Here is a 12,165-nt window from a genome sequence, read left to right on the forward strand (position 1 = left end):
TACATTGGAAGGCAGAACAAAATGCTGTCAAATTGAAATATCTGTCAGCATTTTTCACTGTCAACAATTACCTAAATTGAAGAAACAGAAAATCTCAACAGACCTATAACAAGTAAATAAATCTGACTCCATATTGGATCTGTTTCTTTTACTTTAATTTTTGTATTCTATTCCTTTTGCTACAAGTTAATCACTAAAAGGATGTTGCTTATAGCTTGAGGTATACATAATGGTCCATCTCTGGGAACTCTACCTCCATGTTTGAATGCTAAGCTAAAATATATTTGTTTTGCTCACAGGAAACATCCTTACCAGGCCCACCAATGAATGGCTGCAGAAAAGAAGTGAACACATCCCCTCCCAAATCTGGCTGAAACCAGGAAACATTTCAAACAAGTTCCTTTTTTTAACTTTACCTCCTTAGCTCCTCCCCTTCTTTGTTTTATAAAAAAAGTACCTAGCCATCCAATGGAGAAGGCAATGGCAATGGCACCCCACTCCAGTTCTCTTGCCTGGGAAATCCCATGGACAGAGGAGCCTAGTGGGCTACAGTTCATGGAGTCACTAAGAGTTGGACACAACTGAGCAACTTCACTTTCACTTTTCACTTTCATGCACTGGAGAAGGAAATGGCAACCCACTCCAGTGCTCTTGCCTGGAAAATCCCATGGACAGAGGAGCCTGGTGGGCTGCAGTCCATGGGGTCACTGAGGGTCGGACATGACTGAGCGACTTTACTTTCACTTTTCACTTTCATGCATTGGAGAAGGAAATGGCAACCCACTCCAGTGTTCTTGCCTGGAGAATCCCAGGGACAGGGGGAGCCTGGTGGGCTGCCGTCTATGGGGTCACACAGAGTCGGACACGACTGAAGTGACTTAGCACTAGCATCCCAACCCAGGCAAGACACTTCTTTGGGACACTAATACACCATCTTCCTGCTCTGCTGGCTTTCCTAATAAAGTTGCTAGTCTTTGCCCTGACAACTTGTCTCAATTTATTGGCCTGTGGTGCAACAAGCAGTACAGTAAGACATTTCAACTGGAACAAGTTAATCCTATCTCAACTCCATTCTATCATCAAAGAAAACACTCAGAGCAAATACCCTTGGGATACAGAGCAGTATAAAATATAAACACACCAATTAATCAAACTGATCATGTGAATTATTGGCTATTGTGTATAGCCAAAACACAATGAGAAAAGTATGGTGACAGAATTTTCTAGAGCAAATAGTTCTAAGTTTTCCCCCTCAAGAATCTATAAGAAAATCTAATGTTGAAATATTTGCCAATTCAACTTTAAAGTAAAAAAAAAAAAGAAAAATGTATTGCTTGAATTTTAAATTGGTAAAGATTCAGTGATTCCATTCTTTTGTGAAGACTGTTAATTGTTTACATTTTTATTCAACTACCCGATGCCAGCTACCAGTCAAGAGACAAATCCTATCTCTCACCCAGAGGAAGCCCTTAGATTGTACCCAAATGAGAAGACGACCAGTTAAGCATCTTTTAGTGATCATTCTGATATGAATCTTCTAACTAAACCTATACACCTGATGGCGTCTGGGTTGTGAAGCGAGACTTGCACTCTGGGCCTGAGGACAGTTTCTTGGTATGAGAGACACAATCGAGCACAGGAGCAGGAAGACCTGTACCGTAGCCATACTTCTGGTGACCAAATGGCTGGGTGTCCCTGGACAATCATTAACTTCTCTGGATATCACCTTTTTATTCTATGAAACTGCATGGAAAGTAGAATTAGATTATATATTTAAGCTTCTTACAGGTGTCACATACTATGTTCTTATAAAAGGAAAGTAACATTTTAATGGTTCCTTAATTTACTCAAAGCTTTTTAATCAGTGTATGGACTCATTTTAATCTAACAGAACAAAATCTAGGCTATGCTCTCATCTAGCATGTGACAGGCTCAGAGTAAACATGCAGCACCTGGACTCATACAGAAGGACTCCCAGTTATACCAACAGTAACCACCACCATCTCTTAAATGTTGATAACGTGAACATAGAAGCAAATCCTCGTCTCTTTTAGGAAATAACCAAACAACTGCAAATGGCCCCATGTGAGCAGTGGACCCACCTTTCACTTTCATTGTTGCCCAGGAAGGTTCCAAACTGTGAGGCGTAAGCATGCTCAAAGAGCATGATGAGGAAATTCTCATTAAATTCAAAAGAGCAAGGGAACTGTCGGAGTATCTGCCACACACAGTCCAAGAAGAGAAGAAACACGGGTGACTCCCACTTCTGCTTGCTGTTGCAGTAGGCTGACTGTGCGCAGCGCTGCTGGAACGGGTGACCAGCCTAAGAGAGAAGGTGGACACGTGGCAGTCATATCCTAGTGAGACCACATTTCGGCATGTTAGTAACAATTTCACACAGTTGCAACAAAACGATTGCATAGAACATCATATAATTTGGGTGACTGATCTTTAATGATTTCTTAGTTTAAGACAATCTTCAACTAAGGGAAAAGACAAGATTTCCAAATATCGGGCTGACCAAAAAGTTTGGAAAAACTCTTAACTCTGTGGCCATCCCAGAACTTAACAAGGCTACATAGTTAGCCATAAGATCTGTGGTTGTTCTTGGAATACCAAATAGAATAATGGACCTCAGTAATAATAAACATAATATAAATCTTACTAGGTTGGTGAAATCTGGAGCAAAGTCAAAGAACGTTAAGTTCTGCAGGTATAAAACAAAGGTCAGCTCTCCCCTTCTATCCAGCCAGAGTGCTGTAGCCTGGAGTAAGCTCCATAAACCTCACCACTACATGGAGATAAATACGGGGTTCTCATTGACAGATTTCATTAGGTCACTCCTGATATTAATAAGTCTTCAGAAAGCTAAGATCATGGCATCTGGTCCCATCACTTCATGGCAAATAGATGGGGAAACAGTGGAAACCATGACAGACTTTATTTTGGGGGGCTCCAAAATCACTGCAGATGGTGACTGCAGCCATGAAATTAAAAGATGCTTGCTCCTTGGAAGAAAAGTTATGACCAACCTAGACAGCATGACAAAAAGCAGAGACATTACTCTGCCAACAAAGGTCCATGTAGTCAAAGCTACGGTTTTCTCAGTAGTCATGTACGTCGAAGAATTGATGCTTTTGAACTGTGGTGTCGGAGAAGACTCTTGAGAGTCCCTTGGACTGCAAGGAGATCGAACCAGTCCATCTTAAAGGAAATCAGTCCTGAATATTCATTGGAAAGACTGATGCTGAAGCTGAAACTCCAGTAATTTGGCCACCTGATGTGAGGAACTGACTCATTTGAAAAGACCCTGATGCTGGGAAAGACTGAAGGCAGGAGAAGGGGCCAACAGAGGATGAGATGGTTGGATGGCATCACGGACTCAATGGACATGAGTCTGAGTAAACTCTGGCAGTTGGCGATGGATAGGGAGGGCTGGAGTGCTGCAGCCCATGGGGTCACAAACAGTCAGACACGACTAAGCGACTGAACTGAACTGAACATATGAAAACAAGTTCCTGTCATGAAGACATCTGTAGGAATACTTTTATATTAGAGACAAAGCTCTCCTTAGTTTCCCTCTCCTCAACAAAAGAACTGAAGAGTCTGCCATCTACTGACCAAAGGAAACTGTCAAATCATTTGGCTCTCTGGCCTACCCAGAACCTGAGTATTGATGTTATCCCCACAATAACATCCTTCTAGGTATTTCACAGACTTGTTTTATCTTTGGCTCTTTAATGGCAGCCCACTCCAGTATTCTTTCCTGGGAAATCCCATAGACAGAGAAGCCTGGCAAGTGGGCTACAGTCCATGGCATCACAAAGAATTGGACACGGATGAGCACATACACAAATCATATGCATTTGTCTGCTACGCTCACAAGGAACGTAGCTGTGTAAGATCACCAAATACTTAGGATGGTCTGACTTAAAGGACCGCTGTCAGGGTGGGTAGATGTGGTAAACATAACAGCGTTAACACATAATAAATATGAACTGTAGCTGGAAGGGCGAGAAGAGAGAGATAATTCTACTTTCAAGTTATGTCTGAACATTTGCTTTCAATCACAATTATATACTAAGTGACACAGTGCACAAACATTTGAATTAATCTCTAGCTTGGAGGATTTCCATCTATTTTACGAGACCTTTATTTTAGCTGCCCTTCAGCATTTCATAGGCCAGCACTGTGCTGTGTCCAAGGAGTAAAAGCTGAACTTGGCAAGGTTCTCTGAACTCAAAGATGTCACTATATTTGGGTCTAGCTCGGGCAACAGTGTGACAACAATGGATCAGTTTTATCTGTGGAGGAAGTTCAGGTCCCGAAGGCTTCATGAAAGCGACACTGAGCTGGATCTTACAGGATGAGAAGGACTTCACCCTGGCTGGGGAAGAAGTCAGGATGGAGCCAGGTGAGAAGACAGAAAGCGCTGAAGTACGCGCTCCCTACTTACAAGTCCCCACTCCTCCTCACACGCTTGTTTGTGTCTTTTACCTCTAACAAGACGAGGCTCTGTGACACAAGACGGTGCTTTACACTCTTTGTGTTTCCCTGTAGGTAACAACAGACAGCTAACAAGCGTTCGTTAGGGGAATAAAGTGCCAAATGAACAATACGAGCAATGAGGGAGACAAAAAGGAGAGGCAGTAAAGATCACAGACATTTACTAAGAGGAAGATAGATGAACTGTCCCCCAGAAAAGTAAACATCTGAATCAATCAAAATTTCATATATCCATTCCCACAAACCAGGATCAAACATCAATTATGAGTAGTTCCTCTGTGGACAAAACAGCTTTTCTCACCTGCAGCCACTCTCTTTCTATTAAGGCCTCAAAGCCACGGATGGTCCTGCTTCTTGGTTCCAAGATGATCTGGGCCAGGGAGGTAACCTGGAGTGTGGAATCAGTTCCTTCTGTTCCATGGATCAGTATGGATGCTCCTTCCCTGTAAGGGAAATCCAGAGAACAAATGGGACACTCCCAACACTGTCAATTGACTGCTAATAATAAACATTTCTTGAGAGTAACAGTTGAAAGCCTTTTGCATTCTGCTCTGTCTGGTAGGTTCAGATCTATATAAGGTACATGAAGACAGCTTCCCTTGGGGAAAATATGAAAGTATGGTAAGTCCCAAACTTCAATGGGCAAAAACTCTCTGAAACTTCTTTTCATTATTTTTCAGTTTAAGAAAATAGAAATTGTTAGATTCACAACTTAAGGATTTGTATAGAAAAAAATAGGTCCTTGAGTACTTAAAAAATCTGTCATGGATGACATGTGTATGTACAGTTCAGTTCAGTTCAGTCACTCAGTCGTGTCCAACTCTTTGCGACCCCATGAATCGCAGCACACCAGGCCTCCCTGTCCATCACCAACTCCCGGTGTTCACTCAGACTTGGGTCCATTGAGTCAGTGATGCCATCCAGCCATCTCATCCTCTGTCGTTCCCTTCTCCTCCTGCCCCCAATCCCTCCCAGCATCAGAGTCTTTTCCAATGAGTCAACTCTTTGCATGAGGTGGCCAAAGTACTGGAGTTTCAGCTTTAGCATCATTCCTTCCAAAGAAATCCCAGGGCTGATCTCCTTCAGAATGGACTGGTTGGATCTCCTTGCAGTCCAAGGGACTCTCAAGAGTCTTCTCCAACACCACAACTCAAAAGCATCAATTCTTCTGCACTCAGCTTTCTTCACAGTCCAACTCTCACATCCATACATGACCACTGGAAAAACCACAGCCTTGACTAGACGGACCTTTGTTGGCAAAGTAATGTCTCTGCTTTTCAATATGCTATCTAGGTTGGTCATAACTTTCCTTCCAAGGAGTAAGCATCTTTTAATTTCATGGCTGCAGTCACCATCTGCAGTGACTCTGAAGCCCCAAAAAATAAAGTCTGACACTGTTTCCACTGTTTCCCCATCTATTTGCCATGAAGTGATGGGATCAGATGCCATGATCTTAGTTTTCTGAATGTTGAGCTTTAAGCCAACTTTTTCACTCTCCACTTTCACTTTCATCAAGAGGCTTTTGAGTTCCTCTTCACTTTCTGCCTTAAGGGTGGTGTCATGTCATCTGCATATCTGAGGTTTATTGATATGCAATCTTGATTCCATCTTGTGCTTCCTCCAGCCCAGTGTTTCTCATGATGTACTCTGCATATAAGTTAAATAAGCAGGGTGACAATATACAGCCTTGACGTACTCCTTTTCCTATTTGGAACCAGTCTGTTGTTCCATGTCCAGTTCTAACTGTTGCTTCCTGACCTGCATACAAATTTCTCAAGAGGCAGGTCAGGTGGTCTGGTATTCCCATCTCTTTCAGAATTTCCCACAGTTTATTGTGATCCACATAGTCAAAGGCTTTGGCATAGTCAATAAAGCAGAAATAGATGTTTTTCTGGAGCTCTCTTGCTTTTTTGATGATCCATCGGATGTTGGCAATTTGACTTCTGGTTCCTCTGCCTTTTCTAAAACCAGCTTGAACATCAGGAAGTTCATGGCTCACATATTGCTGAAGCCTGGCTTGGAGAATTTTGAGCATTACTTGAATTCTAGTTGAGCTATTTCAAATCCTGAAAGATGATGCTGTGAAAGTGCTGCACTCAAAATGCCAGCAAATTTGGAAAACTCAGAAGTGGCCACAGGACTGGAAAAGCTCAGTTTTCATTCCAATCTCAAAGAAAGGCAATGCCAAAGAATGCTCAAACTACCGCACGATTGCACTGTGTATGTACATCAACAATTAAATGCCAGACTTCTCACATACACTTCACAGATACTGAATGGCACTGACCATCTTATAAAATAATGTGAACATAAGATGGGCTTCCCTGGTGGTTCGGTGGTAAAGAGTCTGCCTGCCAAGGCAGGAGATGCAGGTTTGACCCTTGGGTCGGGAAGATCCCCTGGAGAAGGAAATGGCAACCCACCACAGTATTCTTGCCTGGGAAATCCCACAAACAGAGGACTCTGGCGGGCTACAGTCCATGGGGTTGCAAAGGATTGGACATGACTTTAGCAACTAAACAACAATGAACGTAAGTTACAGAACAGACACAGATGGTAACCCGATACACAAGCACAGGTCTGGACAGAAGCAAGTCCAGTTGGCAGGAGCTCCCCACGCCAGAACCCTGATACTCACTCACCTGTCAAGACACTGCGCAGCCAGGCAGGCAGTTGTCAGAATCTCTTTGATGTGAGTCAGCCAGTTGGAGGCCTCCAATTTACTGAGCCATCGGTCCATGTTTTGTGTTTGGTCATTACAAGATTCCACGAGTTTGATTAAGCTCTCCTGAAGAATGTGATACCTTTAAGAAATAAGAAAAAGTAAATAAGAAGAAAAAACGATAAGAGAAGACAGAACAATGAAGGAAGAAATCAAATAAAAAACTCAGCCTCCAATATATCCAAGAGCAAGAGCAGCTCAAAATACTCTAAAAATATTTACCTAGCTTTGTAATAATTTATAGAGTTTAGGATTATAAAACTAATATTTAAAATTATCTGACTGGGGAGAGGGTCAGAGCCCTGCATTTTGTGAGTGGTCAGAGACAGCACCCCTGACGTCTGCACCCTACTCCCATGGGCTCACTCTGGACACCGATACTGTCAGCAGAGAACCCAAGGCCAGCTCAGATCACATTATTTCCTTAGTTCCAACTCCCACCCCTTCACCGTCCCAGAAGCAATTATAAACCATTAACTGCAAGCATAAATGAGATGATACAGGTGGAGGAAACAAGATGTGGAAGTTAAGTGGGTATGTGGGAAATTAACTAAGTGTTTTTGACTTAGGAAAATGCAGTTGGCCTGTAGCATCTCTTTTCAGTAACTTTGGTGACTGCTGATGTAAAGCAGAGGAGATCTCATGGTGATGAAATTTCAGGGCTAAGAGAGAAAAAAATGCTATTTGATTAAAATTCACTTGTGAGCATCTACCATGAGTTTTCTGCTTATCTTGCAGAACACAAGGGCAAGATACCTGGCCAATTTTTGACTCAAGCTAATATGAAGGTTCCTTTAAAAACTTGTGATCTCCAACAGCTAAGAGGTCACCCATTCTAATTAGCTTCAAATAAGAGTCCATTACTGTCTCCTGAATCTTTTACCTGTCAATGGACTTGTGAATGCGCCTCCACTGGGGATAATGAGCTTCTTGCTCAAAGCCGCCTCCCTTGGCTCTGGCCTGCTGAGCTACGTTTAGAGGTCGAGTGTCAATGATGTAGCCACGCTTTCCTGCCCTGAGGGTGGCATTTATCAGTTTCTCATCTTCTTTGCACCGTCTCCCATTTGTGCCGGTGAGTGGCTGACCACTTCGCATAATAACCTACAAGGACAACGGAGTCTAAAATTTAGTAGTAGCTGCTTTAAAGTTTCTGAAAACAGAAATGAATTAAGCTAGATTAAGAATGTCTCGAAAAACAATTGTGTGTCATTTCAGAGATGAATTTGATCCTGAAACAAAGAAATATTTCTATGTATTAACAACAGTTTAAAAATAGTAAAACAAAAATGAGACTTGGCATTCTTACATGATTTTTCTTTCCACTGTCTCAAAATACTTTCACATAATATAGTTCCTCTTAAAGATCAAATATTATAGTTCGTTTAGTCAGTGAATTAATCATCCAGTAGATCCAGGCCTGTAATTAAGACAATAATAATGGCCTAGACACCAGGAAACTTTTGCTTCAGCTACGTAAACTTAGAGTTGGCAGATTTTATCAAGAATTATAAAGAGAAAAGGAACCAGTGGTAAAATTAAAAAGGTTATACACTATTATTCCTGCTTTGGAAATCATTTTCAATGTCTTGAAAGCTACTTATCTATTCTTTATTCTCCAGTGGCTCTCTTTCAATATTCCAGGACTTAACCACTCATCTCCAAAGACTAAAAACTATATATGGGTTGGTCAGAAAGTTCCTTTGGGGTTTTCCATAAGATCTCACTTATTTGATACTTTTCTCAAGAAAGCAACATCTATTATACTGATCTCTTCCCTGGTGAATGGTCTGGAATTATTTTAATCTCATCCCATAATATATACTGTTATCTTAACTACTTTGAAATTTAACATAATCAAGGAAGGTCATCCAGAATGGCAAACTCTCTGACTGACTGCATTTACCATGTAACTGAACAATAACATATTTTGAGTTGTTAAAATCCTTTATGGTGAACCCTAGTGAAGAGAAATACTGCTCAGCAAGCAAGATAGGTGACCTAATTAAAAAAAATCTCTTTATCCTAAATAGCTACAATTCAGGGGAAAAAGGAAAATAGCTATAACTTATTCACTTATTTACTACTGGATGCAAAATGAGAAGCAGAGTTTACTGACTGAGAGAAAACATGAGGAGAAAAATAAATTTAGAAAATATTTAGGAAATGAATGCACAATGAGCACCCGCCTATTCAATGCTTGACTCCTGTATTAAGTTGTGACTAATGATGTGTGTCACTCGTCTCCCTTTTGAAAATAAAAACGTCTGCTCAGTTTGCCTTACACGGGGAATCTGGTGAAAATAATTAAAGTACCACAGGGCCTCTCCTGGTGGTCCAGTGGCCGGGACTCTGGGCATCCACGGCACAGGGTGCAGACTCAACCCCTGGTTGGGAGAATGGAGACCCCACGGGCTGCAAGGCATGGCCGGGGGTGTGGAAGAAACCTGTCATACCATTGTTCCAGTCAGAGAACTTTATTTTCTACCAAAGAGTGTCATTTTCAGTATCAGATAACATTAGTTCCCTTTGTCCTGAGTCCTGAAGATAAACCAGCCTGGGCTTTTCTAAGGCTAAGCAGCATTATGGAAAGAATTCAAAGTCATATCCTGATCACAGGAAACATTCTAGTCCTGATTCCCGAAAGTTTAAACAGAAGTAAAATTCCTGGCAGGAGAGACTAATCGCTTCAATGAACAGGTACACAGAAAAGGTGAACAGTTCTAAGAACCTTAAACCAAATCTTCCAGTTGACCACGGAGCGGTATTTACTGCTCACTTACCATTCCGTTCTTTTTATGATAATAGCTGAGGACTGGGAAGCGGCCTCCATGGCGAAATGTGGCTACCTTCCGCAGTGCATCGTCGTCGATGGCTTTGGGCACTATGACAGCTGGCGGGTAAGAGGGGCACACAGAAAACTCCTTATTGACATAGCTTAGCCTCCATTCGCTGATCTGAAAGACACAAATACTTCAAAGCTAAGCAGGTACCTCAATCTCACAAAATAATCTAAAAACTTCTATTAAAGGAGCTTAGAGATTCATTTTCATACAATGAAGACACCATCTCACAGGAGTTTAACAGGAGGACACCTACTTAAACACTTTCAGAAAACACGAGCTCCATTCTTCAGAGCCAGCTTCTTACAGTGCTAAGTATCACTAGCTCCTAAAAAGTTCTTCCTCATATCGGGCAACATTTATTGATCTGTAATTTCTTCTGTTTTTTTTTTTTTTTAACCATGATTGCAGTACAAGTTCCCTATTTCACAAGGCAGCCAATGGAATACATGAAAGATAGCTGATTCTCCTTTAGTTTTCTACTATCCAAATGAAATATATTAATTATATTCATGAACATCATCTCATTCATTCTTGTCTGGGTACCAATGGTACCCTTAAAGTATAGCAACAGGAACTGCAGCAACTATAGCAACAACTCCAGATAATGCTTAACCAGAACAGAACAGTGCTACTATCTACATCAAATCCCTTGCTCACTTCTGCTGTTTAACAAAGTAGAAGAAATGAGAAAAGACTGTTAACATCGTTCTTCAAGCAATAATAGCTTAATACTAAGAAAGATTATACTTATGAGTCAGTGAAATAATTTCAAACTCAGCAAGCTAAGGATCAAAAGCACACAATATAAAACTATCAAATGACAACTTATTTCTAACATGAAAAATGAAAACCACTTAAAGACTGTAAAAAGCTTTTGTGCACGAAAGTTTTGATATCTTCCTGTAAATCAGAGTTGGCCTAACATACTGGCCATGGGTTGTTGATGAGCCAAAGCATGTTTAATATACTATGCTCGTGGTCCTGCTCAGTTGTGTCTGACTCTCTGCAACCCTATGAACTGCTGCCCGCCAAGCTCCTCTGTCCATGGAAGAGAGGAACCTGTCAAGAGTGGCTACTTCCTACTCCAGGGGATCTTTCCAACTCTGGGATTGAACTTGAGTCTTCTATGTCTCCTGCATTGCAGGTGGATTCTTTACTGCTGAGCCAGTGAGGAAGCCCCTTGATATACTATAAATGTATCTGAAAAAACCTTTTAGAAGATGCAGTATCATTTTTAATTAAATGTTTTCTCTGTTCAAACTTATGCACATTATTAATTTAAAAGATACTTTATAAAAGAGTCAATTATTTTTCAAAAAAAAGAAGTATCCCTAGTTCCTGGAAAGTTCTTCCTCATATTGAGGAAAATTTATTGCTCAGTAACTTCCTGTATTTTATTTTTTAACCATGATTTCAGTACAAGTTCCCTATTTCACACAGCAGCCTATGGAATATATGAAAGATAGCTGATTCTCCCTTAGTTTTCTATTATCCAAATTAAACATATTAATTATTCTCATTCATTCTTGTCTGGGTACCATTCACTTTGTTAATGGTACTCTTAAAGTATAGCAACAAGAAGACTGCAACTCCAGATAATACTTAACCAGAACAGAATAATGCCACTATCTCCATTAAATCCCTTGTTTATTTCTGTTATTTAAAAATGGAGAAAAAATGAGGAAAGACTGTTAACATCATTCTTAAAGCAATAACAGCTTAATACTAAGAAAATATTCTGCTAATCTAATTCTCCTTCCCCAGAGTAACCATTTTCAACTCCTTTAGATTTTTATCAATTTTGAGTGTTTTTACTCTTAGGGATTACTTACTGGTTTCCTGCTCTAGAGAATGCCATGGTTCTTCACTGACCTGCAATACCACTTGTGTCAAATATTCTATTAAGTTTCCACACACGCTGGGGCCTGTATTTTGTCCCACTGGTCCAGCTGCAGTGAGTCTCTGGCTTTTAGAATAAGCCTGGCATTTAGTAGGCCAAGTCTCCTATTTCATCTTCCCTCCTTCTTGTTCTTCAAGAGAATCTTGGTTTCCCTTGATCCTTTGCCCCTTTAATGTAACTTTTTATCAAATTCC

At 40.8% G+C, this 12,165-nt stretch overlaps 1 protein-coding gene across 4 annotated transcripts in view; it reads right to left on the reverse strand.

Annotated features, from left to right (window-relative positions):
• MTMR9 (myotubularin related protein 9) overlaps window positions 1-12,165 on the reverse strand; it is a 116,960-nt gene that overhangs the window by 8,240 nt on the left and 96,555 nt on the right. For all 4 annotated transcript variants that reach the window (XR_009737920.1, XM_061425016.1, XM_061425017.1 and 1 more), the window contains 5 exons: window positions 10,009-10,182; window positions 8,112-8,329; window positions 7,149-7,310; window positions 4,808-4,949; window positions 2,103-2,323 (listed from right to left, as the gene is read on the reverse strand). Coding sequence is in view for 3 of the 4 variants with exons in the window: in XM_061425016.1 (XP_061281000.1) it covers window positions 2,103-2,323; window positions 4,808-4,949; window positions 7,149-7,310; window positions 8,112-8,329; window positions 10,009-10,182 (917 nt within the window). In the remaining variant the exon portion in view is untranslated. The remainder of the gene's footprint in view (window positions 1-2,102; window positions 2,324-4,807; window positions 4,950-7,148; window positions 7,311-8,111; window positions 8,330-10,008; window positions 10,183-12,165) is intronic.

Source organism: Bos javanicus, chromosome 8 (assembly GCF_032452875.1).
Source record: "Bos javanicus breed banteng chromosome 8, ARS-OSU_banteng_1.0, whole genome shotgun sequence".
Taxonomy (NCBI): Eukaryota; Metazoa; Chordata; class Mammalia; order Artiodactyla; family Bovidae; genus Bos; species Bos javanicus.